Source organism: Malus domestica, chromosome 08 (genome assembly GCF_042453785.1).
Source record: "Malus domestica chromosome 08, GDT2T_hap1".
NCBI lineage: Eukaryota > Viridiplantae > Streptophyta > Magnoliopsida > Rosales > Rosaceae > Malus > Malus domestica.
In genome coordinates this window covers 12,314,366-12,340,497 of record NC_091668.1, presented here as the reverse complement: position 1 = coordinate 12,340,497, position 26,132 = coordinate 12,314,366, and the positions used below count along the sequence as shown (strand labels likewise).

At 40.7% G+C, this 26,132-nt stretch overlaps 1 protein-coding gene and 1 pseudogene across 1 annotated transcript; one reads left to right on the top strand and one right to left on the bottom strand.

Moving 5' to 3' along the window:
* Positions 1–1,143: 1,143 nt before the first annotated feature.
* LOC103441393 (beta-ketoacyl-[acyl-carrier-protein] synthase III, chloroplastic) lies at positions 1,144–15,748 on the top strand. Its single transcript, XM_029107043.2, has 10 exons — positions 1,144–1,521; positions 1,699–1,786; positions 10,506–10,985; positions 12,326–12,474; positions 13,024–13,160; positions 13,957–14,062; positions 14,148–14,266; positions 14,520–14,584; positions 14,676–14,898; positions 15,301–15,748. The coding sequence occupies exons 3-10, from the start codon at positions 10,789–10,791 to the stop codon at positions 15,520–15,522; spliced, it is 1,218 nt and encodes a 405-aa protein (XP_028962876.1). The 5' UTR covers positions 1,144–1,521; positions 1,699–1,786; positions 10,506–10,788; the 3' UTR covers positions 15,523–15,748.
* Positions 15,749–17,283: 1,535 nt separating this feature from the next.
* On the bottom strand, positions 17,284–25,791 carry LOC108169237 (probable xyloglucan galactosyltransferase GT19; annotated as a pseudogene).
* Between the last annotated feature and the right edge of the window lie 341 nt (positions 25,792–26,132).

Genomic DNA, 26,132 nt, shown 5'->3' with positions numbered 1-26,132 from the left:
GTATCCCATACCGAACCACCCCTATTAATACTTCAACAATTTCAGCTTTTATTGGTTTGCAGTAACAAGTACTAAAACACAATCTATGAAAGGGTAAAAAGGAAGAAATTTTGGGGTTAATTTTCTGTTCCTACATTTTCTCACCAACCAAACACGACCAGCAAGAAACGGGAACCCCATTAACCCAATCCAAGAAACTACTAATAAAGCTTAAAAAAGTCAGTGAAAGAGAAAAGCATGGAACTTACAGATCTGAGCTGAAGAAGAAGAAGGGCATATCTCAGTTGCTATTGAACTGCTTGAAGTTTTGAAGAAAACCTAGATGGCTTTCGGCTTTTGCTGTAATAAAGTGTGGATTATATGGTTCGATCTAGGAGTGGGCAAATAGGTACAAGAACCGCGGGTCGGAACGGGTAATTAAGGTTAGGGATGGGTCTGGGCCGGTTCCAATTGTTTAATAGGGAAAACAGGACGGACCGGGTCGGGTCTTTGATATTTTAGGGGCAAGCCGGGTCCAGAAGTATAGAAAAACGGGACCCAAACCGGCCCGTTTTTAGACCAAATGGACATACGAGATTGAAAAGGAACCTAACATCCAATCTTCACCGTTGATTTTAGGGAGTTTTAACGAAAAGCCTGTGGTACTGTTTACTCTAACGAAAAACCACATTTTTACACTAAGGGGGTGTATTCAATTGAGAATTTGAGAGACTTTAATAGATTTATAAATCCATGGATTTTTATGGAGTTTAATTGATTTGTAGAGATTCCATATAAAATTTTGATTCAATTCCCTCGAAATCTCATGGGAAGAGGTGAGATTTGTGGATGCTTAAAATACACTACAAAATCTCTCCAATTCCCTCTAATTCCTCAACATTCTCAAATTCTTTAAAATCAATTTCTAATTGAATACACCTAGAATGTTATAAACTTCTCTAAAATCCTAATTAAATACACCTGGATTTCTAAGGATTTTAATAAACTATCTTAAAATTCTAATTGAATACATCTTAAATTTCAGAGAATCATTTAAATTCCTGATTGAATACCCCTAAATTCATTAAAAGAATTAAAATCTCTCACAATCCCAATTGAATACACCCCTCTAAAATGTCAAACATGATACTATTCACTTTACCCTTTATTTATCCTTATCATTAAAACTCAAATTTTCAAGTTTCTTTGATTTTACCCTAGTCTACTCTCTCTCCCCTCTCTGATCGACTTCGACTTTTCTGAATCTGTCTTCTTCGGTTCTTCCGCTCTTCCGTCTTCGACTCTCTCCGTCTCTCGCCGTCACGCTCTGCCGTCTGTGACTCAAGTCACTCAACTGTCTCTCCTCTCTGATCGATTATTCTTCGATTCTTCTCCTCGACGACATCGGACATCCTACCCAGACTTAGAGAACCCAGTCACCCGCGGTCCGGCACCACCCATCTTCTCGATTCTCCTTCTCTCCTCCCCAACGACATTACCGCCGTCGCGACCACCAACACTCCATCGCCGCCGCCAGTTCAGGTGAATTCGTTACTGTTTGTTGAATTCTTCTATTTTTTGTGTTCTTTTTGTTCCGGATCTAACTAATTCTTTTTATTTAGTATGTATTTTGGGGAAGAATTGTTAAGTGTGTGAATTTTGGACCAATTTGGTAATTGTTTATTTAATTGGTGATCTGGGTTATTCGGGATTTTGCAGCTGGCTCGGGCTTCCGCATTCTCCTTTCCTTTGGACTCGTATACGGAAGCATTATAAGCTCAACTTCTCAAGTATCTCCAGACTCCAAGTACCTCCTTTCCTTTTTTTTTTAATTTCAATTGACGCGCTTTTTTATTTTATGAGATAAATTTGTTTTTTTTTAATTACAAATTTGTATTGGGTTGGTTTAAATTTTGGTAGATTTTAATAGGTATTGTGGATTTTAATCGATATTGGTCAATTCGATTCCGAAAATTAATTTTTTGTATTCGTTTGATTCCAAAAATTATTAGAATTTGTGTATTTTCGTGAAAGAGTAGTAATAATCGAATTAATGAATTTATTCGAGTATGATTCCTGGTTTAGATGTCTTCTGATTTAGGTGGTAAAGTAATTTGTGCAAAACTGGAACCCATTGTTTTCTATCAAATGCAAAAACTTAAGGGATGGAGTGGTGAAATTTAGAGGATAGAGGGGATGAAACTTGAGTTGTGGTGAGTACATAATTAGTAATATGGGTTCTTTTATAAGGAGAAACGGTGTTGGCATCATCGTGGACAAGACTTTGGTACAAGATGTTGTAGATGTCAAGAGGGTAGGAGATAGAATCATGGCAATCAAGATTGTAATAGGACAAGAACTTATCAATGTGATTAGTGCGTACGCACCTCAAGTAGGGTTGGATACGAGTTCGAAGGAGAAATTTTGGGAAGATCTTGGAGACTTGGTGCAAGGAATTGCTCAGACGGAGAAGTTATTTATAGGAGGAGATTTAAATGGACACGTGGGCAGGGAGACAGGCAACTATGGAGGTTTTCATGGTGGCCATGGTTTTGGGGAGAGAAACGAGGATGGGGAAGCTATCTTGGATTTTGCAATGGCATATGATCTCTTCTTAGCCAACACCTTCTTTAAGAAGAGAGAAGAACATGTGATCACCTACAAGAGTGGGTCGTCAAAAACACAAATAGATTTTCTTCTAATGAGGAAAGGGGATCGTATAACTTGTAAGGATTGCAAAGTTATACCAGGAGAGAGCGTGGCTAATCAACATCGCTTGTTGGTGATGGATGTACATATCAAAAGAGTAAGACAAAAGAACAAGACTTGGAAGTGCCCAAGGACTAGATGGTGGAATCTAAAAGAAGAAAAACAAGCCATTTTCAAAGAGAAGGTAATCACCCAATGTGTGTGGGATAGAGAGGGGGAAGCTAGCCAAATGTGGGATTCCATGGCTAGTTGTATCCGAAAAGTAGCAAAAGAGGTATTAGGAGAGTCCAAGGGCTTTGCCCCACACCAAAAGGAATCTTGGTGGTGGAATGAGGAGGTACAAACAAAGGTGAAGGCTAAGAAGGAATGTTGTAAAGCCTTATACAAGGAGATGACCGATGAAAATGGTGAAAGGTATAGAAAAGCGAAGCAAGAGGCGAAGAAAGCTGTCAGAGAAGCTAAGTTAGCGGCTTACGACGATATGTATAAACGACTAGATACCAAAGAAGGAGAGTTGGATATCTATAAACTATCTAGAGCAAGGGAAAAGAAGACAAGGGACCTAAACCAAGTGAGGTGCATCAAGGATGAGGATGGAAAGGTTCTTGCTACAGAGAACGCGGTTAAAGACAGATGGAGAGGTTATTTTCATAATCTTTTCAATGAAGGACATGAAATGAGTGCTTTTTTAGGGGAGTTGAGTAACTCAGAAGAGTGTAGAAACTACTCTTTTTATCGTCGAATCCGGAAGGAAGAAGTGGTTGTAGCTTTGAAGAAGATGAAGCATAAAAAAGCAATAGGCCCAGACGATATACCAATCGAAGTGTGGAAACTTTTGGGAGAGACAGGTATAACATGGCTTACTGACCTTTTCAATAGGATTTTGAAAACGAAGAAGATGCCAAATGAGTGGCGAACGAGCACTTTGGTGCCTATCTACAAGAATAAGGGCGACGTACAAAATTGCATGAACTATAGGGGTATTAAGCTAATGAGTCATACAATGAAGCTCTGGGAGAGAGTCATTGAGCATAGATTGAGGCAAGAGACACGGGTTTCAGACAACCAATTCGGGTTCATGCCAGGACGCTCAACCATGGAGGCAATCTATCTCTTACGAAGATTGATGGAAAGATATAGAGATGGGAAAAAGGATTTACACATGGTCTTTATAGATTTGGAAAAAGCGTATGATAGGGTCCCAAGAGACATTCTTTGGAGGATTTTAGAGAAGAAAGGAGTACGAGTAGCATATATCCAAGCTATAAAGGATATGTATGAAGAAGCAAAGACTGCCGTAAGAACTCATGAAGGACAAACCGAAAGCTTTCCCATAACTGTAGGATTACATCAAGGCTCATCCTTAAGTCCTTACCTTTTTGCGTTGGTAATGGATGAGTTAACAAGACATATTCAAGATGATATTCCTTGGTGTATGCTTTTCGCAGACGATATAGTGTTGATAGATGAAACTCAGGAAGGGGTAAATGCAAAGCTTAACCTTTGGAGAGAAGTGTTGGAATCTAAAGGTCTTCGCCTAAGCCGATCAAAGACAGAATATATGGAGTGCAAGTTCAGTGCAAATGGAGGCCAAAACGAGTTAGGGGTGAGGATCGGAGATCAAGAAATACCAAAGAGCGACCGTTTTCGTTACCTAGGATCTATCTTGCAAAAGAACGGAGAATTAGATGGAGATCTCAACCATAGAATACAAGCTGGATGGATGAAGTGGAAGAGTGCATCCGGCGTGTTATGTGACCGCCGTATGCCACTAAAGCTCAAGGGAAAATTTTATAGGACGGCAATAAGGCCGGCGATGCTGTATGGCACAGAATGTTGGGCGGTGAAACATCAACACGTACACAAAATGGGTGTAGCGGAGATGAGGATGCTTCGTTGGATGTGTGGGCACACGAGAAAGGATAAGATTAGGAATGAGGATATCCGGGGTAAAGTAGGAGTAGCCGAAATTGAAGGAAAGATGAGAGAAAATCGGTTACGGTGGTTTGGACATGTGCAAAGAAGGCCTACTGACTCTCCGATTAGAAGATGCGACTATGGGACAGAGGTTCAGGGCCGAAGGGGTAGAGGAAGACCTAGGAAAACTTTGGAAGAGACTCTAAGAAAAGACTTAGAGTACTTGGATCTAACGAAGGACATGACACAGGATCGAGCACAATGGCGTTCTAAGATTCATATAGCCGATCCCACTCAGTGACTTGGATTTTCCAAGTCTCCAACCGAGAAGTTTTCCTCACTCGGAAAATTAAGGGAACACTACCCCAACCTACATGCTCCACTCAGAAAGCTTCAACATACAAGCTTCAACAAAAGAAAATTCAAAGAACTTAGCGAAGAAGGCTTTGGTGTATTTAACACAATACGTTGAAATGAAGGAAAGCTTATTTATTGATATCCCCGATAAGCTACAAATATGTACATATACATGAGTCAAAATAAACACACAAGAGGGAGCCTTCACAAAGGTTGCTTAGGAGAAGTCTCAGCAGTCGGTAGAGCCCCAGAAAGAGAAGGCACCGGAGGGGGATCATTTGGAGCCTCAGTACTGGACAGAACCCTAGAAGGAGGAGGCATCAGAGGTTGATCATTTGGAGCTTCATTACGCGGTATAGCCCCAGAAGACGAAGGCAATAAATGCCTTTGGAACAAACCCACAAATCTCTGATGATCAAGTAAAACCTGACCATCAGTTTCCTTCATCTGGTCAAGCTTCCTCTTCATGTTTGTAGCATAGTCATGTGCGAGCCGGTGCAACTGTTTATTCTCATGCTTGAGCCCTCTAATCTCCTGTTTGAGACTCATCACTTCAGCCGCCAATGATTCAACTTGGCGGGTTCGAGCAAATAGGCGTTGGGCCATATTAGACACAGAACCTGCACACTGAACACTGAGAGCCAGCGAATCCTTAACAGCTAACTCATCAGACCGTTTGGAAAGTAGTCTGTTATCTTTGGGAGTGAGAAGGTTCCTGGCCACCACCGCAGCGGTCATATCATTCTTCATCACGGAATCCCCAACGGTAAGAGGACCAGTAGGGGAGACGAAGGATGGGCGCCATATGTTGTCTGGAGAAGGCGGGGCTGCCTCTTCAACAAGGTTCAAGTCAAAACGACGGTCGGAGGGGCCAGACATTTTCAAAGGTGTTGAAGAGAGAAGAGGTCGGACAAATCAAGATCTTAGAAGTGCAAGAATGAAGCTTCTACTGGTGGAGATTCAAGTGTGCTTTGGAACTTAATGCCAGCCCTTATAAAAATCTGCACTCGACGGAGCTTCAGAAATCGAAGAGGCGCCTGCTCAGAAATCGAAGAGGCGTTTGCTTTCTCAAAAGCTGGGCTGCTTAGAGATCACGAGGGTTGATCTCAGAAATCGAAGAGGCGTTTGCTTTCTCAAAAGTTGGGCTGCTCAAAGACCACGAAGGCTGATCTCAGAAATCGAAGAGGCGCTCGCTTTCTCAAAAGCTGGGCTCCCCAGAGACCACGAGGGCCGATCTCAGAAATCGAAGAGGCACCTACTTTTCCAGCCTTGTCAGCACCTGTCACACGCACACTCAGCTTTGCGGAAATTATGGGCATTCTGTCGAAGACTTCTGGGGAAGTAGAAAACACATGAATCTTACTGTTCAATCACCCACTTCCCACACGCAACAATAGCTCATGGGTACCACAGAAAACTTTGCCAAAGTTCTCTGCCAAAGTTGAGCACGTGAAGCTTGCAGCTCCCACTACATCGCTCTGACCAAGAAGGGTAAAAGAATAGCAAAGAAACAACACTAACAAAGTTTAGACCCATAAATTTTGAAGGTCTAGCTACCATATTATTACCCACAAGGGTAAAGGAACAGTACCACTGCTGGATAATTGGAAAGTCCCTGTGTGTCAATCTCTGTGCTTCGTGGCAAGGTAGACTAGCAAACATGCCCAACCTTTACTCATATTCGAGAAAACACTCCCAATAAGATTGCTTGCTCCAAAATCGAAGAGGCACCGTCCTCTGAATCTCGAGAGCCAGACTCCCAACATGACTACTTTCTTAAAAATCGAAGAGAGGGTAAAGGAACAGTACCATTGCTGGATAATTGGAAAGTCCCTGTGTGTCAACCTCTGTGCTTCGTGGCAAGGTAGACTAGCAAACATGCCCAACCTTTACTCACATTCGAGAAAACACTCCCAACAAGATTGCTTGCTCCAAAATCGAAGAGGCGCCGCCCTCCGAATCTCGAGAGCCAGACTCCCAACATGATTACTTTCTCAAAAATCGAAGAGACACTGCTCCCCGAATCTTCGAGAGCCAGACCCCCAGCATGATTGCTTTCTCAAAAATCGATGAGGCATCGTTCTCCGAATCAATCGAAGAGGCGCTCGCTTTCTCAAAAGCTGGGCTGCTCAGAGACCACGAGGGCCGATCTCAGAAATCGAAGAGGCACCTACTTTTCTAGCCTTGTCAGCACCTGTCACACGCACACTCAGCTTTGCAGAAATTATGGGCATTCTGTCGAAGACTTCTGGTGAAGTAGAAAGCACATGAATCTTACTGTTCAATCACCCACTTCCCACACGCAACAATAGCTCATGGGTACCACAGATAACTTTGCCAAAGTTCTCTGCCAAAGTTGAGCACGTGAAGCTTGCAGCTCCCACTACATCGCTCTGACCAAGAAAGGTGAAAGAATAGCAAAGAAACAGCACTAACAAAGTTTAGACACATAAATTTTGAAGGTCTAGCTACCATATTATTACCCACAAGGGTAAAGGAACAGTACCACTGCTGGATAATTGGAAAGTCCCTGTGTGTCAACCTCTGTGCTTCGTGGCAAGGTAGACTAGCAAACATGCCCAACCTTTACTCACATTCGAGAAAACACTCCCAACAAGATTGCTTGCTCCAAAATCGAAGAGGCACCGTCCTCCGAATCTCGAGAGCCAGACTCCCAACATGACTACTTTCTCAAAATCGAAGAGAGGGTAAAGGAACAGTACCATTGCTGGATAATTGGAAAGTCCCTGTGTGTCAACCTTTGTGCTTCGTGGCAAGGTAGACTAGCAAACATGCCCAACCTTTACTCACATTCGAGACAACACTCCCAACAAGATTGCTTGCTCCAAAATCGAAGAGGCACCGCCCTCCGAATCTCGAGAGCCAGACTCCCAACATGATTACTTCCTCAAAAATCGAAGAGACACTGCTCTCCGAATCTCGAGAGCCAGACCCCCAGCATGATTGCTTTCTCAAAAATCGAAGAGGCATCGTTCTCCGAATCTCGAGAGCCAGATACCACAGACCACTTTTTCAAAGTGCTCTGACAGAGTTAAAACATGTGAAACTGGCAGCTCCCACTACCGTGCTATGACCAAGCAGGGTAAAGGAATAGCATTACTACTTGTTAGGGAGACTCCTATATATGTCGACCCCCATCCCCAACGGACAGGCAGACCTGCAAAAATGCTCAACCCTTCATCATATCTGAGAGGGCACTCCCAACGAAGCCTTTCGAAATATTCAGCTTTCTTTCCCCCCGATAATACCTCTGCAAACAAGCTATACTAGAGCAAGAATATCTCATATCATCAGGGTTAAAAGCAAGAGTATCCCATATCATGCTTTTTCCCTGTCTTTTCCTTTGGCCTTGTTTTTACCTGCAAGACAAGGAGAAAGAGAGCAATCAGTCAGCACTTGGAATCAAGCTTCCAGCCAGGATCTGACTGCCTGGAACCCCTTACCTGATTACTTACCTGGCATTGCTCTCGAGTACTCATCTTCAACATCTTATGTTTCCAGGGAAGATTCTGCATTTGCTTGAGGAACAGATAGGGCAAGTGCGAAGGATACAAGGAAGCATGTGGAGACAAGCGTAACAGCACACGTGCCGATACATCCATTACTCTGTCAAAAGCAAAAGTATCCCATATCAGCAGGGTGGAACGTACTCTAGATTTGATGGACTTGTTTTGACCCTCAAATTCTTCAGTCGGCCTTATACTCTGGAGGAAACCAGAAAACCCTCCAGCTCAGTTCAAGAATAAGCCTGTGGAAAGTTACTTCTTCAAAAGCAAAAGTATCTCATATCATCTCTTCTCATTTTTCTTCTCTTTATCCTTCATGCTGCTGCAAGATGGGGAGAAGGTGAACAATCAGTCGGAGCTCTGATTGCTTACCTTGTCTGTCACCTCTTTCAGCAGACCCCCTAGCTCGGCGACTTGGGGGACTCCTACTACATGGTTTGTATCGCGCTTGACCAAGCCTGAAACTACAAGTAAGCTTCAAGTGAAATTGATACATTACCTTGTGCATCTCCACCAGTTAAAGATACCACCCCTGGATGGAGGAAGAGTACTTCCAGAGAAGATGCCACATCTACCTATGAGACAGATAAGGCAAGTCAAGACGACTCCACACTCCGATACTTAGAAGTTTCGTGATTACGAGATCATTCTCCCACAATATTTCCTAATGTCATTTGTACTAAATCATTCACTTGTACTCACTAAAGGAGAGCTTGAACCTATGTACTTGTGTAAACCCTTCACAATTAATGAGAACTCTTCTATTCCGTGGACGTAGCCAATATGGGTGAACCACGCACATCTTGTGTTTGCTTTCCTATCTCTATCCATTTATATATTTATCCACACTAATGACCGGAGCAATCTAGCGAAAATCACAAAAAGCGACCGTTTTCGCTACCTAGGATCTATCTTGCAAGAGAACGGAGAATTAGATGGAGATCTCAACCATAGAATACGAGCTGGATGGATGAAGTGTAAGAATGCATCCGGCGTGTTGTGTGACCGTCGTAGGCCACTGAAGCTCAAGGGAAAATTTTATAGGACGGCAATAAGGCCAGCGATGTTGTATGGCACAGAATGTTGGGCGGTGAAGCATCAACACATACACAAAATGGGTGTAGCGGAGATGAGGATGCTTCGTGGGATGTGTGGGCACACGAGAAAGGATAAGATTGGGAATGAGGATATCCGAGGTAAAGTAGGAGTAGCCGAAATTGTAGGAAAGATGAGAGAAAATCGGCTCCGGTGATTTGGACATGTGCAAAGAAGGTCGAATGACGCTCCGGTTCGAAGATGTGACTACGGGACAGAGGTTCAGGGCCGAAGGGGTAGAGGAAGACCTAGGAAAACTTTGGAAGAGACTCTAAGAAAAGACTTAGAGTACTTGGATCTAACGGAGGACATGACACAAAACCGAGCGCAATGGCGTTCTAGGATTCATATAGCCGACCCCACTTAGTGGGAAAAGGCTTTGTTGTTGTTGTTGTTGTGCTGCTGTGCAGTTGCTGTAAAACATCAGTTTTTTTTTTCTTCAATCTGTGCAGCTGCTGTGCTGCTGTGTTTTTTTCTTCAATCTGTGTTGATGTGCAGTAGTTCCCTAGCCTTAGAGTTAATTGTATCTGTCATTTATAAATAGAACTATAACCGAAAAAAAAAAATTAAACAAGGACCCGTGGACCCGGCCCGAACCGGCTCGTTTCAACCGGGCCGGGTAAGGTCCGGTTCCCATGTTGAAAACTGTAATGCCAGGCCCAGCCCGTGCTCACCCCTAGTTGGATCCTTGAGGTTCTGAGTATAAATTCGTCCACTAAACCTCTCTCTTCTCTCTTTAAGTTGGTTTTCCTTCCACTTCGGTTCTGTCAAACTTTACAGGCTCCATTTTCTGCAATTCGGTCACTCAAGTTTGTAAAATCTTTCACTTTAGCATCTCAAAGATCCAATTCTCACAGTTAACTCCCCATATATTTATTTATTTATTCCTCATCCTGATTTTTAGTTTTCTATTTTGTGTAGGTGACCCTCCGAAGAAAGAAGGGCCGGTCTTCTGATACCACTGTCTCTCTGTCTCTCCGCCATAGTTGTTGATCTTTTCCTCTCTGTCTTCTGGTTCTCATATATTAGCTGAATTCAATCTCTCTTCAGCTCTGCATGTTTTTTTTGTGGGTCTGAAGTTTTGCTTTGTGGGTTTAAATAAATGGCTGTCTTCTGGTTCTCATATATTAGCTGAATTCAATCTCTCTCCGGCTCTGCATATTTTTTTTGTGGGTCTGAAATTTTGCTTTGTGGGTTTAAATAAATGGCCACCAATGCATCTGGGTTCTTCACTGCTCCTACAGTTCCTAGCCAGAGGAGAAAGATTCAGCATTCAATACGCATTTTTGGATCTGGGTTTCCTTTCCCTGAGGGAATCTCCAAGAGGGTATTCTGCTCCAGCACTTTTGAAGGCGCAGAGAAGCATGTTGGAGCTTCTGCTTCTGAATCTCGATCACCCAAGTGAGTTCAATCTCCATTTTTTAATTCTTTTTAGTGATATTGCCCCTCATTGTTTTGTATGTTGGATTTTGCATTTGATTTATTAACTTTGTTGGAAAGCTTCATGATTTGCATTTAGTCATAAAGTTCTTTAGCTTTCTGGTTTTACTTGTATATGCTAGATTTGTTTCGATAAGTAGGATTCGAGTTATGGTTGGCTATAGCATGCCAATGCATAGCCATTTTCTGCAGGGATGGGGAATAAATTCCCATGTGTAAACTTGTGCTGCACAAAGTTTTTAAATTTTGGTTAGGATATATTATCACTGAGGATTTGAAATTGGATGATCTTATTCATCTCCATTGCAGTAGGATTTACAAGGCTTAAGCAACGAAGCCAGCTACAACCGATTCCAAAATCAAGCCGACTTTTTAGTAACTACAATCAATTTAAAGCTAAAATTTGGGGAAGTATACATATACATAGATGATTATGGCACAGTAAGGTAACTGTCTAACAAATCAATTTTAGGACTAACTAGAGGATGCAACTAAGTTAGAAGCGTTTTCATTGATGTAAGTCGGATTACAGGCATGAGCTTAGGTGAATCAGTACTTGGCAAAAATATTAGATTTCCTTTTGATGATACTTCTAGATGAGGTTTTGTATTGGTTTTTAAAGGTTGCTTGTATCACTGTTCTTCCGATGGCTTCGCCATCTGTCTGCTCTCTTTCCCACTTAAAATAAGAGAATGTTTTGGATGATGGAAGGGAAATAAAGGCGATAATCATGAACAAAACTAAAAGTTTATCTTATCAGTTTACCACTAACTTTTTCTTGCCTATTGTCGTCTGGTTATCTTATGAACCCCAGAAAAAAAATTTGTTTATCAAATGAAGGTTTTTTTTTTTTCCTTTTCTTGCATTTGGATTGTCTTTGCGCTCTGTAGCTATCTTCTTTAATGGCTTGGTAAAGGGTGCTAAATGTAGAACATGACCAAATTACCAAATTCCTTTATTGAATGCCTAGTGTGTTATTGATCTTTGTCTTGAATGAATTGGTTGTTTATTTCTGCTTTTGTAAAATCTAAAATTTAATTCCTACTAGTGGCCCATGGCTTTGGACGGATCTTTTAAAATTGTCTCCTGCATCTAATTTTAATTGTTCTTGGTTAAAGCTATCCCAGGTTGGACCGTGGCCACTGCTATGTGTTTTATGTAATAAACAGAGTGCCTTTGCCCAGAGCCACTGTCAGTACTGAGATTGCATTTTGGTTAAATGGGGGGGGGGGGGGGGGGTATGAATACAAGCTGGTAAATGATAATCTGTTTGATCTTAAATAATTTCTATTTTATTTCAGGCTTGTCAGTAAAGGCTGCAAGTTAATTGGATGCGGCTCAGCAGTACCCAGTCTTAAGATTTCAAATGATGATCTTGCAAAAGTAGTAGATACTAACGATGAATGGATATCTGTTCGCACTGGGATTCGTAATCGACGAGTTATTTCAGGTCAGGTCATACTTTTCTGTGCATGATAATGTCATAAATTTGGTAAACAGTTTGAGGTAGCTTAGCCTGTGTCGAGCCTCTTTTTTTAAATTGCATGCTATGAGTTTAACTTAGGAAATTCAGCTTCATAGTCTCATACTTGCGGTGCATATGCACTGCATTACAAGAGGAAACAATCTGTTGAACCTCTCAGGTTGACGATTTGAATCTTGCCTAGGACGAGGTTCGTCAGATAGCGGCTTGTATGACCTTCTTTCTGTCGCTATTGAACAAAATCTGTTACATAGTACTATGGCTTCACCATTCTATTCGGACAACTGAAACTATAAGCATATGGCGAGCTTTGACCTGATTAATGCTGGTAGTGTAAGATGTGTAAGAGCCTAAGAGGGACTTTCCTATGTTGTAGTGGATATTTGAATGATTTTACCTTTTATCTGAACACTGATTTTAGTCAAATATGTGTCTTTTCTCGTCCTCATTTTTAGGTCTAGTGGATATTTTATGTTACCCATTCTATATAATGACATTCTTCTTGTAAAATTACAGGCAAAGAGAGCCTGACAACGTTAGCGGTCGAGGCAGCGCATAAAGCTCTTGAGATGGCACAGGTAGATGTTGATGATGTGGACCTAATCTTGGTGTGCACATCTACGCCTGATGATGTCTTTGGCTGTGCCCCGAAGGTATGTAGATTATTGGGTGGTATGTGGATTAAGTCGTCAGGATTTTAAAAAAAAAAGGGATTGAGCTTCACAGTGGTGTGCATTATATGATTGTTTTGCCAATATTGATTCTTATTATATTTTATTCTCCATGTTTTTACGGGCTTATAAATCTTTAGGTGATGAACAAAATTTCATCTATCTAGGTGTGTATTTATTTGTTATGTAGAAGAAAAATAAAAAGTAACAGATCGTTGCAAGTTTCATTAATTTATAAAGGGGTTCTATTTCAGACCGAAGTAGATTCTTGTATCCTTGTGGGCATCTATGTCTGAGAACTTTAGAAGAGTTCCCATTAGCGCGATTCATCTTGACTGGACTGGAGTTTTGTACTAGATGTGACATGCTTTTTTTGGTTTGTTCAGTATTTGGTCGAACTACCACTGGCTGACTTTTAAAAACTGTAGCTTTTTAAGGTCTCTTCTTTATATTCCTAGTAGGTTATTTTATTGATTAAGTTTGTTGTGCTTATATAGTTTTATGCTTTTTCCATGGCACAAACTTTGACCAACTACGTGAACTATACTGGACTATATTGATCACGATTCACACGTGATATAGAACAAACAACTGAGTGTTACTCTATTTTGCATGTTAGAAACCCCTGTGTAGTGCAAGTGGAGCTAAATATTGATGTTGTTGAGCTTCTCAATTTAATGAATGCTTGAGCAAAAATTCAAACTCTTAGGGCTTATGTTGTTTAATTAATACAGTAAATGCTTACATTTTTTCAATTTGTATTATATTGTAATTTCAGGTTCAGAAAGCACTCGGCTGCGCAAGGAATCCTTTAGCGTATGATATTACAGCTGCTTGTAGTGGATTTATTTTGGGTCTAGTATCAGCGTATTGTCACATTAAGGGTAACGACTTGGTTTACTTTGCTCTAAGGATGCCCACTGTTATTTCCCATGTTTAATTGATTAAACTATATTGTGCAAACTGCAGCTGGTGGATTTAAAAATGTTCTTGTTATTGGGGCTGATGCTCTTTCTCGGATTGTTGACTGGACCGATAGAGGAACGTGTATTCTCTTCGGGGATGCTGCTGGGGCTGTATTAATACAGGTGTGTTTACGTTGCATAATGAATTTTTGGCATATATCTAAGCACTGGTTTTCTATATAACGGCATTGAAGTCCCTCTCAGCTTCTAACTTTGGACTTTGCTTTATTTGGCAGTTAATTTTGTCTCCATTTTTCAGAAACTCATACCATACTATCTTAATATTGTCGTTTCCAGAATGGATCGAATAAATTATTAGCAAAGATTTCATTCCGCACATTTCATTGCACTTAGCAGAAATTTCATAACTGTGTAGGCCTGCGATGGTGAGGATGATGGTTTGCTTTCTTTTGATGTGCATAGTGATGGTGAAGGATACAGGTTTGCGTTTTCTCTATTTCTATGTTTGTTTTATGCACCTTTTCAGCAAGTACAGTATTTTTCTGAAACTGACCGATCACTCTCTTTGCAGACATCTAAATGCCGCCTTGAAAGAAAATGAAACAGACGATGAGTTGGGTTCTAATGGTTCAGTCCTAGGCTTCCCTCCAAGACAAGCTTCATATTCCTGCCTTCAAATGAATGGTAAAGAGGTCTTTCGCTTTGCTGTGCGTGTTGTGCCACAGTCAATTGAGTATTCCCTTGCAAAGGCTGGTCTCCCTGCATCTAGCATTGATTGGTTACTGCTCCATCAGGTATGACGAATGATATCTTTGGGAAAGTTTACCCCAGGTTTTACTGATTAAACGATTTCTCTGCTCTACCGTCAATTATAGCTACCGATTATCATTTACCTACAATTTCTTTCCCACATTACGTTTAATTTCAGAAAATATTTAGGCATGGAAAATAGACATATACGCAAGTAACTTAAGCCTAATAATTTTTTACTTCCAAAACTATACCAACCTGTCATAAATGTCCAGTGAACTGAACTGGTACAGTATTGAGAAATAATGCTTACATTTTCATTTTCTTCGTAATGGGAAGTTTGAATGAATATAGCACTTCAAGGGAGCTTCTTAATGACCTAAGGTTTTCCTCACAAACAAGTGACGTAGTACATTTTGTTCTGATAAGACAAATCAATAATGCAGGCAAACCAGAGGATCCTTGATGCGGTTTCTACTCGCTTGCAAATCCCATCAGAACAGGTGATTTCAAACTTGGCAAACTATGGCAACACGAGCGCTGGTTCCATACCATTGGCATTGGACGAAGCTGTGAGAAGCGGGAAGGTGAAACCAGGCCATACTATTGCAGCTGCCGGTTTTGGAGCAGGTCTGACTTGGGCTTCTACCATTTTCAGATGGGGTTGAAACTCGAAACCTCGCCTCCTGCCAATACAGAACACGAACGTCGTCCTAGCCGTATGAAGCGCGGTTTTGCAATTCTTGCATCACGTTCCAAATGTATTAGGTATTGTTGCATCAAATCTCCATCAGCGCCCTTTCATTTGTTTTTCTTTAGTTTTTGGCACCCTCAATAAGATTGTATTGTTTTTGGTCGGTCCAATAATTTATTTGTTTTCTGTTTCTTGAGTCACACACTGCTCTAGTTGATTTGGCCAAATCCAAATTTACGAACATTTTTCTCAACATTTTGTTTGGATGAAAAAATTTAAGATTATTAAGAAAGTTTGAAATGATAGAATTCTATTTTTTAGAATTTGTGAATTTTCTTATTTGGTTAACTTAAAAAAATAATTGAATTTGAATATGGAATCTTTTATTTTTAAACTCTCATTCATAGAAATTTAAAAATGAAATCTATTTATATGGAATTTAAACTTAGGAATTTGAGGTTCCAAAATCTGATTTTTTTTTTGGGTAAATAGTCAAAATGGTCTTTGAGATTTGCATAACTCATCACTTTGGTCCCTAACATTTCAAATCAATCAAAGTGGTCCCTGAGATTGTCCACCATCCATCATTTTGGTCATTCCGTTAAAAACTCCGTTAAGTGTTTCGGAGCTCTTGGCCGGAAGTTTGGGCAATTTTCAAAGCTTTGTAACTCAATCGATTCTTAACCAAATTTGACCCATAATATATCAAAATGAAGATAGGAAAGTGTAGAATAAGATTATGTCTATTTGGAAGCCCAATGATTATTGGAGATGGTCGGAACATAGCCTCAAAGTTGACTGGTCCGAGGGAAAACTGGAAAACTCGCCGGAAACTGGATAAACTTTAAACGTTCATAGCTTCTTCAATACTCAACGAAATCAAGTGATTTAAAAACAAAAATCATACTTCTCGATGAGAGGAAGAGAATGGTATCTTTTTAGATGGCTAACTCACCGTGGTTTGGCCGGAAAATGGCTCAAAAGTAGCCATGGACAGCCACTTTAGAGCCATTTTTTGGCCAAACCACTGTGAGTTATCCATCTAAAAAGGTACCATTATCTTCATCTCGTCGAGAAGTATAATTTTTGTTTTTGAATCACTTGATTTCGTTGAGTATTGAAGAAGTTATGAACGTTTAAAGTTTACCCAGTTTCCGGCGAGTTTTCCAGTTTTCCCTTGGACTAGTCAACTTTGAGGCTATTTTCCAGCCATCTCCAGCAACCACTGGGCTTCTAAATGGTATAATCGTATTCTACACTTTCCTATCTTCATTTGGATATATTATGGGTCGAATTTGGTTAAGAAACGATTGAGTTATGAAGCTTTGAAAATTGCCCAAACTTCCCGCCAAGAGCTTTGGGACACTTAACGGAGTTTTTAATGGAAGGACCAAATGATGGATGGTGGACAATCTTAGGGACCACTTTGATTGATTTGAAATGTTAGGGACCAAAGTGATGAGTTATGCAAATCTCAGGGACCATTTTGGCTATTTACCCTTTTTTTTATTCTAAATTTCTATGTTTATAAATCCAAATAAAGGAATTGATGCATGTCAATTTATAAATTCTGACTTTTAACAAAATTCTAAGTTTATTTTCTTTATCCAAACGTAGTGTTTTAACTTTAATCAAGTGGCACTGCACTTGCATAATAACTAAATATATGTACAACATAATCAATAACTTCAATGCCAAGAAAGGAATTTAAAAAAAAAAGTAAAATTCAAGTGGGTCATTGAGGGAAAACCCTAGGTTGAATTGGAACCCTAGATTTAATCTTGTTCAAAACACTATCAATTGCAAGATCAAAAGCATCCTTCTTAGCTCTCCATCCCACTGAACTCCCATGCCTTCTATACATAACTCTTGGTATCTTCTCCAACGCCTTCTCCCTCATCCTCCTAACTCTAGCCCTAGGAATGCTCGTAAGCATATCCAAAACCCTAGTTTCCTTGAACACCACGTCCTCCTTCGGTATAAACACCGAGAACTCTCCGTACTGATCCTCCGGCAAGTGCCGCCCGTACTGCGCTTTGGCAGACTAGTCCTTAAAGAATACGGGGATATAGTCGGCCACAATGCTGTCGAATGTGGACCGCCCCGTCGGGGTGTCACCCGGAGGCTGCAGGCAGAAACTAGCCTGCAACATTGGCCTTATGAACCTAATTGAGTCATGCTCACATATCCCATGAAAGCAATCCACAATGTTACACAACTTTGTGTACCCGGCACCTCCACTTCCAAACCTCCCTAAATTGTTGTTTGACGTTGCATTATTTGCTTTGGTGTTGTTTTCGCACTCGTTCCTGATACTCCTCCTAATGTTCGGATTATTTTCGATACCGTTGTCGTCGACGAACATCATAAGCGTGGTGCTGTGGGACCGCCTAGCCTGTTGCAACCACGTCTCCAATAAGGACAAATTGGGCGGATGAAACGATGTCGAATAAGGCACATGATAAAACCCAGACCAACAAGGTCTCAATCTGCAAATAGAGTGATGGCTATGGCTAACAGAGAGAGGAAGAGGAAGAGAAAGTTGAGAGAATATACTATTAATTTTCAAATTAATATAGTTACAACTAATTTGAAATGGCATATATCCTCGCGCCAGTACACGTTTTCCACACTACATGTATGCCAACTGGACAATTAACATACTAATCAAATGGATTCCCTTAAAGACCTAAGTTATCCCAATTGAGCCCAAATACAAAAGCCCCTTAAAATTTGGCCCAAATTCCCTTACATTATCTTATTCCTTCGATCTAACAACCCCTGCACAATTCATAACAGTACTTATCCCTTCAAACAACCTTGTCCTCAAGGTTCAGAGTGGAAAATCTGGAAACTTGTTCTTGAACTCATCAAAGTCTCCCAAGTTGCATTGGCTTCTTCCTGATCCTTTCATTGCACTAGCAACTATACTCTCGCAGCCTTACCCTTCATGTACATCCTTCTAGCAAGTATTGCTTGGGGAATGTTATGAACCAACCCATCTTCCGTAACCTAAGGCATTTCAATTTTTTGGGTGATGGTTGGTCCAAGATGTCTTTTGAGGCAACTTACATGGAAGACATGATGAATTTTTGTTTCAGTAGGTAACTTAAGCTTGTAGGCAACCAATCCAACCTTATCCACAATTTCATAGGGTCCATAGTACCTTGGTTGTAGCTTGTGGTAGCTATGTGGTGCTAAAGCTTGCAACTGATAAGGCACCAGCTTCAAATAAACAAATTCTCCCACTTTGAAATGCCTTTCAATTCTCTTCGTGTCACTGTATTGCTTCATTCAATTCTATGCTACCTCCAAATTATTCTTCAGCACTAATAACACCTTATCCTTGTTCCACAGCTCCTACCTTTGTAGTGCCTGACTCATAAGGAATTACCTGTGGTGGAGGGTACCCATATACTATCTCAAAGGGAGTATGTTTTGAGGAAGTGTGGAAGGAAGTGTTAAAGCACTACTCGGCCCATGGTAACCATTGACACCATTTCTTAGGCTACCCTCCTACAAAACACCTTAGGTAAGTCTCAAAGCACTTGTTCATCACCTCTGATTGCCCATCACTTTGAGGGTGATACCTTGAGCTCATACACAACTTAGAATTCTGCAACTTGAAAAGTTCCCTCCAGAAAGCACTTAAAAAGATTGAATCTCGATCAATCACAATGGAACTAGGCATTCCATGAAGCTTGAATATGTGTTCTATAAAGAGTTGTGCTACAGAAGATGCAGTGTATGGATGTGACATTGGAACAAAGTGAGTATACTTAGAGAGTCTGTGCACTACCACCCAAATCACAGTCTTGCCCTTCCAGTTAGGTAGGTCCACAATAAAGTCCATACTGATATCACTCCAAACTCTCTGGGGTATTGGAAGTGGTTGTAGTAACCCTGGGGGTGAGATGTTCTCAACTTTGCTTTGTTGGCAGGTAGGACATTTAGCTATGAACTTTTGAATATCATTTTTAATTCCCTTCCAATAGAATCCTTTCTTAATTCTTTGATAAGTTTTGAGCATTCATTGGTGAAGTTTTGAGCATTCATTGGTGACCTGCGGATGAGGTTGAATGGTACTTTGCAATATCTTAGATCTTTATTCAGAAGCAGGTCAACATAATTCTTTTCTTGTAGCAAAGAAACCCATTGTCAAGGAAGTATCGGCTCATTTTCAAACTACTAGAACCATCATGTTGCGCTTGTATCAATTCTTTCTTCTTCTTCATAATCCACTCATCGTTTTCACGACTTCTTCTCAACTCATCCATCCAACTCGCATAAGGGTAAGAGATAGCAACACATTCACTATTCGTAGGAGTCTCCATGTTATGTTCCTGTAATAAAGGTGCATCATGCAACCTTGACAGTGCATCAGCCACCATGTTTTGAGATCCTTGCTTGTATTGAATCTCATAGTCGTACCCCATAAGTTTTGAAACCCACTTCTGTTGGAATGGATTGCTTGTTCTCTGACTTAAGAAGTATTTAAGACTATTGTGGTCTGTTCGTATGACTAAATGTCTCAATTGCAAGTAATTCTGCCATTTTTTTACTATATACACTATAGCAATTAACTCTTTTTCATAAGTGGAGAGTGCTTGGTTTCGAGGACCAAGGGCTTGGCTAGTGAATGTTATGGGTCTCCCTCCTTGTTGAAGAACAACCCCAATGCCACTTCCCGATGCATCACACTCCAATTCAAAGGGTTGAGAAAAATTGGGAAGAACCAATACCTATGGGGACACCATGATGGCTTCAAGGTCGCAAAGGCTTGTGCAGTTTCTTTACCCCCAATGAAAACAGTCTTTTCGAGTCAACTGATATAAAGGTTGACATATCTTACCACCTCGGGACAAATTTTCTGTAATACCCCGTTAACCCGAGGAAGCCTCGCAACTCCTTGACAGATTTAGGAGTAGACCACTCATGGATGGCTGATAACTTAGAAGGATTAGCTGCTACCCCCTGGTGAGACACAATATGGCCTAAATATTCAACACTTGACTGTCTAAATGAGCATTTGGATTTCTTGAGATACAATTGGTTTGCCCTTATGACTTCCAACACCACCTACAAGTGTTGTAAGTGATCCTGCCAACTCTTGCTATATATCAAAATATCATCGAAAAACACCAACACAAACTTCCTGAGATAAGGCTTGAATATATCATTCATTGATAGGAGCATATTTATGCGACTTAATTAGCTTGTTTCTTGGCATTTATGTTGTTAGCTTGTAGTTATTTTAGTATTTTAAGCTATTTTCGTGTGTTTGTAGGTCCAAAGGGTTAATGTGGCAAAGAAGTGCATTTTGGAGCATTTTTGGGCATGGAATGGATAGCATATGCTTGGAGCAAAATGAATGGATGAAATTTGAAGTTTGTGCATCATCCTCTCCCTATAAATAATCATTTTAGCACACTCATTTCACCCAACACATTCACCTACCACTACATCCACTCATTTCAACCACCCAACACATTCACCTACCACTACATCCACTCATTTCACCCAACACATCCCACTCATTACAACCACCCAACACATTCACCTACCACTACATCCACTCATTTCAACCACCCAACACATTCACCTACCACTACATCCACTCATTACCACCACCCACTACATCCTCTCCCTAGCCTATAAATACATTCATCCACCCTTCATAAAAAAAACATCAATCCAAAACACACACACACATCATCTACACAATTCTCCACTCTTTGCCACATTCAATACAACCTTCATCCAAACACATCCATTCATCTTCACATCAATTCCTCCATACAAACAAACCTTCAAACACTTACCAACACCTTGTGCCGTAGCAAAGGAAGGGAAGGAAAGTGCTTGGACGTGCTTGTTGTCCAACTTGGATCGTTGGAGCGTTTAGGTGTTTTCTTTCTTTTGTTTCTAATGTTTAAATTCATTTCCTTTCGTTTTGTTGTAAATATGAGTAGCTAAACCCCTCTTGGCTAGGGGTGATTTCAAAGCCATGATTATGTGTGCAATATAATTTGATAAATTCCAGTTATGAACTCCTGAATCGTGAATGCAGTTGGCTTAACTATTTGATTGATAACTTATTTGTATTTGTTAATTAAGGGTCGACACTTAATTGGCATGCATAAATCTGTTGCTAGAATATAAGGAAGTTTCATATAATCGTTACGAACTTATATTCACATGTAGTGAAGGTCGCTTATAAACGATCGCGTTAAGTTCAATTCCTAGCATGAGTGACATGATGTCATAGTTGCAAGTGCTTTGTCAATGCTTATGATTTTCATTAAACGTAATGATCTTTTATTGTATCTCTATTATGATGTCATGTAGGGAACTTTAGAAGAATGTTTTGGGTTGTTGAATGATGTCATCCAATCCAATAAAACAAGGAAAATCTGAGAGTTAACTAGTGATGTCACGGTTAATTTGGAGCATTGTCGTTCATAATTCAATGAAGTAGTAACTGGAAATCGAGTTGTTTGCATACATATCATGTGTGGAGAAAAAGCCTCTAGCTATCCCATCCATCATCTTATTTCTCAAATTTATTTTACAATCTGTCTAGTTTTTCATACTTGTTTGTTTGTTTCAACTTCGTCCAAAACTGAATCCCCCTTTACTTTAGTGTGTCTAATTAGTTAGAATCTGTTTTAATTTGTGGTTTTAAATGTTTTGATTCAAGTAAAAGTCAATTTTCATCCAAAGTCATTCCTATTGTCTAGTTTAAGTTTATTTGGTTGTTTTAAGTTGTTTTGAGTATTTTAAGTTTGCTTTGAGTCTTGTGAGTCTTGTTAAGTGTTTTTAAATTTAGTTTTATGTTTTTGAGTCAGTTTAGAGGTTATTAGCAAGCCCTCCTAATCCCCGGTCCAGAACGATCCCTACTTATACTTGTACAACAATTGTTAAAAGAGGTACAACAATTGTTAAAAGAGGGTTAAATTTGTGTGTTAAGATAAATTTCGCACCATTCATCAAGCTTTGAAAAGTGGTCGGAGCGTTGGTAAGGCCAAAGGGCATTACCAAGAACTCGTAGTGCCCCTCGTGAGTTTGAAACTCTGCCTTTTCCACATCACAAGTGCGCATCAAAATCTGGTGGTATCCAAATCACAAATTAAGCTTAGTGAAGTACCAAGCACCATATAATTCATCCAACAGATCATCAATAAAGGGTATGAGGTATTTGTCCTTGATGGTCAAGGCATTAAGCTCCTTATAATCGATACACATCCTCTAATTGCCCTTCTTCTTTTTAACTAAGAGCACCAGAAATGAGAAAGGACTGTGACTTTGGTGAATGAACCCCGCAGTCAATAACTCCTAAACAGCATTCTCAATTTCAGTTTTCTATAAAGATCATAGTGATAAGGTCTAATATTTAGTGGTTTAGCTCCTTGCATTAGAGGGATGTGGTAGTCATGGGCTCGAGGAGGTGGCAGTTTAGTAGGAACTTGAAAAATGTCGTCAAATTGTCCCAACACTTGCAGAAGTTCATGCAATTGCTCCGTACTTAAGTCATATGATTCCAATGTCCTACCCTCCTTATAATATAGGAAAAGCCCCAAGTTAGAGCTACCTAACTTTTTGTCAATGTGTTGAAGAAAGGTCTCCTGAATTAACTAAAGTGGAGTCACAGTGTGAGACAATTTGTATAGGTGGTGATCCTTAGTGAACTCTAGTGTTAATAACTAAAAATCCCACAGGACTGGGCTCACAGTGGATAACCACTGTACACCGAGGACAACATCATAACCTCACAATGGCAACGAGAAGAAATCAACCTTGCAATTATACCCCCCAATGAGAGTGGAGTAGCCTTGCAACAACCAGAACTGTGCACCTTGCCACCATTTGCGATCATGACCTCAAAGTCTCGAGTAGGATAGGCCATGTGTCCCCATTGTTTCAACAACTTAGAATCCACAAAGTTGTGAGTGCTTCCAGAATCAAGCAAGATCCTAACACTGTGCCCATTAAGGACCTTTTCGACCTTCATAATGCGAGCTGTTTGGCTATCCCCAGTGTCATAAAAGGCACATGAACTGAGCTCCATGTGTTGACACTCACTAATTTCTTCAGAGGTAGGCAAGTCACACATATCAGAATCCAAGACATCCAACATTAGATGTTGTTTTAAGCCATATTTATGCCCTTGGACCCATTTATCAATGCAAAACCAACATTCTCCTCACTCCCATTTCTTCTGAATCTCTGCAGGGGATAATTTTTTGATAGGATAGGTACCCGATCGATTTGTAGTGTGAGGCAGAGGAGTAAGGGTAGTGGTTGGTGGTTTGAATGGAACAGTGGGTCATGAAGTAGGGGTTTTGAGCTCAGTGAATTTGGCATCTAACTGCATAGCTAGGGAAATAGCATCGTGGACACTAACAGGTTTCAATATCTTCACATCGAACCGCAACTCTTTCTTCAACCCTCCGATGAAACAACTCTTAAGCAAGATCGGGCCAATTTCAGGCGATCTAACGGCTAAACATCGAAATTATGAGATATAGTCACAAAGGCTACCAATTTGGTGAAGTTTGAAGAGTGCTTCATCACTATCTTCAAACTCCAAATGACCAAACTCCATACACAGAGCCTTAGTAAGTTCCCACCAAGTAAGGGTCGTATTCAAGCAATCCAACCAACGAAACCAGTTGAGAATCTCACATTTGAGATGGAAATAAGCAGTGAGAACTAGGTGAGCTTCTGGAATGTTGTAAAATGAAAAGAACTGCTCTGCCTTGTAGATCCAAGCAAGGGGTCATCACCTTCAACAAATAGCGGGAAGTCGAGGCGGGGAGACCACGAAAAACGTGGTAGAGCTCCCCCCTCACCTAAGTGAGGACTCCGAGGAGGCTGCGGCTGATCCACTTCATGTGGTGGTGGACAATCGGTGTTCAGTGGAGCTGAAGGACCTTCGCCAACGCACGAACAACTCATCTCACGGCGAAATTGTTCGAAGTAAAGAGGTAAACGATTGTCGAGGTGAAAGTTAATTTTGGAGTCGAACGTAGTGTTAACCGCCGAAGCAATGAGAAAAGGAAGATCCGCAAAGAAAGCTTCGATGGAGGAAACATGTGCATACATGACGGTGAAGAAAGTAATGTTTGTGTAAATGGGCATGCACATCAAGGAAAACCAGTGATTGTATGGGTGATACCAATGATAAAACCCAGACCAACAAGGTCTCAATCTGCAAATGCAATGATGGCTATGGTTAACAGAGAGAGGAAGAGGAAGAGGAAGAGAGAGGAAGAGAGAGTTGAGAGAATATATTATTAATTTTCAAATTGATACCGTTACAACTAATTTGGACTGGCATATATCCTCGCGCCAGTACACGTTTTCCACACTACATGTATGCCAACTGGACAATTAACAAACTAATCAAATGGACTCCCTTAAAGACCTAAAATATCCTAATTGAGCCCAAATACAAAAGCCCCTTACAATTTGGCCCAAATTCCCTTACACTATCTTATTCCTTTGATCTAACAACCCTTACACAATTCATAACACTAATTCATAACAGCACAGCGTGCTCCTGCCATGGCTAGGCATGCGCCTCCACCGTTAGAGCGGTGACATTAAAAAAATGCGGCAATTCAAGCAGCGAAGTCCCCCACAGCGACGGATCGTTCCCCAACGGCTGGGAGAAATTCATAGCGGGTCGGGCCAAAACCAAGAAATGGTCTTGACCCATGTGCCTATACCAGGAAATTGGGTCTTCTCGGGTAAAAAAATCAAACAAATTGAGGCCCTGCTAGGAGCTGGAATTGTAATCGGGGACCGTAGAGATAGCGGAAGGCGTCGATGCCGATGTAGTAGGGGAGGTAGAGGCATCGGCAGATTGGGGATCTGAGGCGAGACATGGGTATTCGAGCATTCGACGGTGGAAAATAAGCTCCAACATTAACGGGTCGGTTCGATACCAGCTGTGAGAAAGATTATGGGTTTTTTGGTTGAGGCCATTGTTGGCCAAGTAAGGGCAAAAGTCATCGAACATAGGGTAGTCGGAGCAATTGGAGAGGAGATCCAGGTTGAAAGACGGGGGGAGCCGTCAGATGTGGATCTAACGACGGATGCAGTCGGAGTCGGGTTGAGGACGGTCAAGATTGTTTCTGAGGATTTGGGCGGAGCATAGTCGGACGGTTGTGGTGGTGGTGGTGGAGAAGAAGAATAGGAGGAAAGAGGTGGAGATTAGTAAAGTGGACTTGGAGGCCATTGATGGGGAGAGAGAAAGATGGAAGGGATGGAGAGAAATAGGGTTGTTTATGAGGATGGATTTTGCGGTTAGAATTTTTTTTAAGTTTTGAAATGGTGTTGAAGTTTTGGGTAATTTTCTGATTTGTTTTGTTTTGACGCTAGTTTTATCTTTCCATTAGTTTTGTTTTTCGTTTTTTGTTTTGTTTGTTAAAACTGCATTTTTTTTTTTTGGGTTGGAAAATGGAAATCCAACAAAAAAATAGAACAAATTGATTTTTTTTAAGAGGTGACTAATTGGTGGCAGTCCATTTATTTAAAAGCTAGAAAAAATTACAAAAGTTTTTTAGTTTTTTTTCTGAT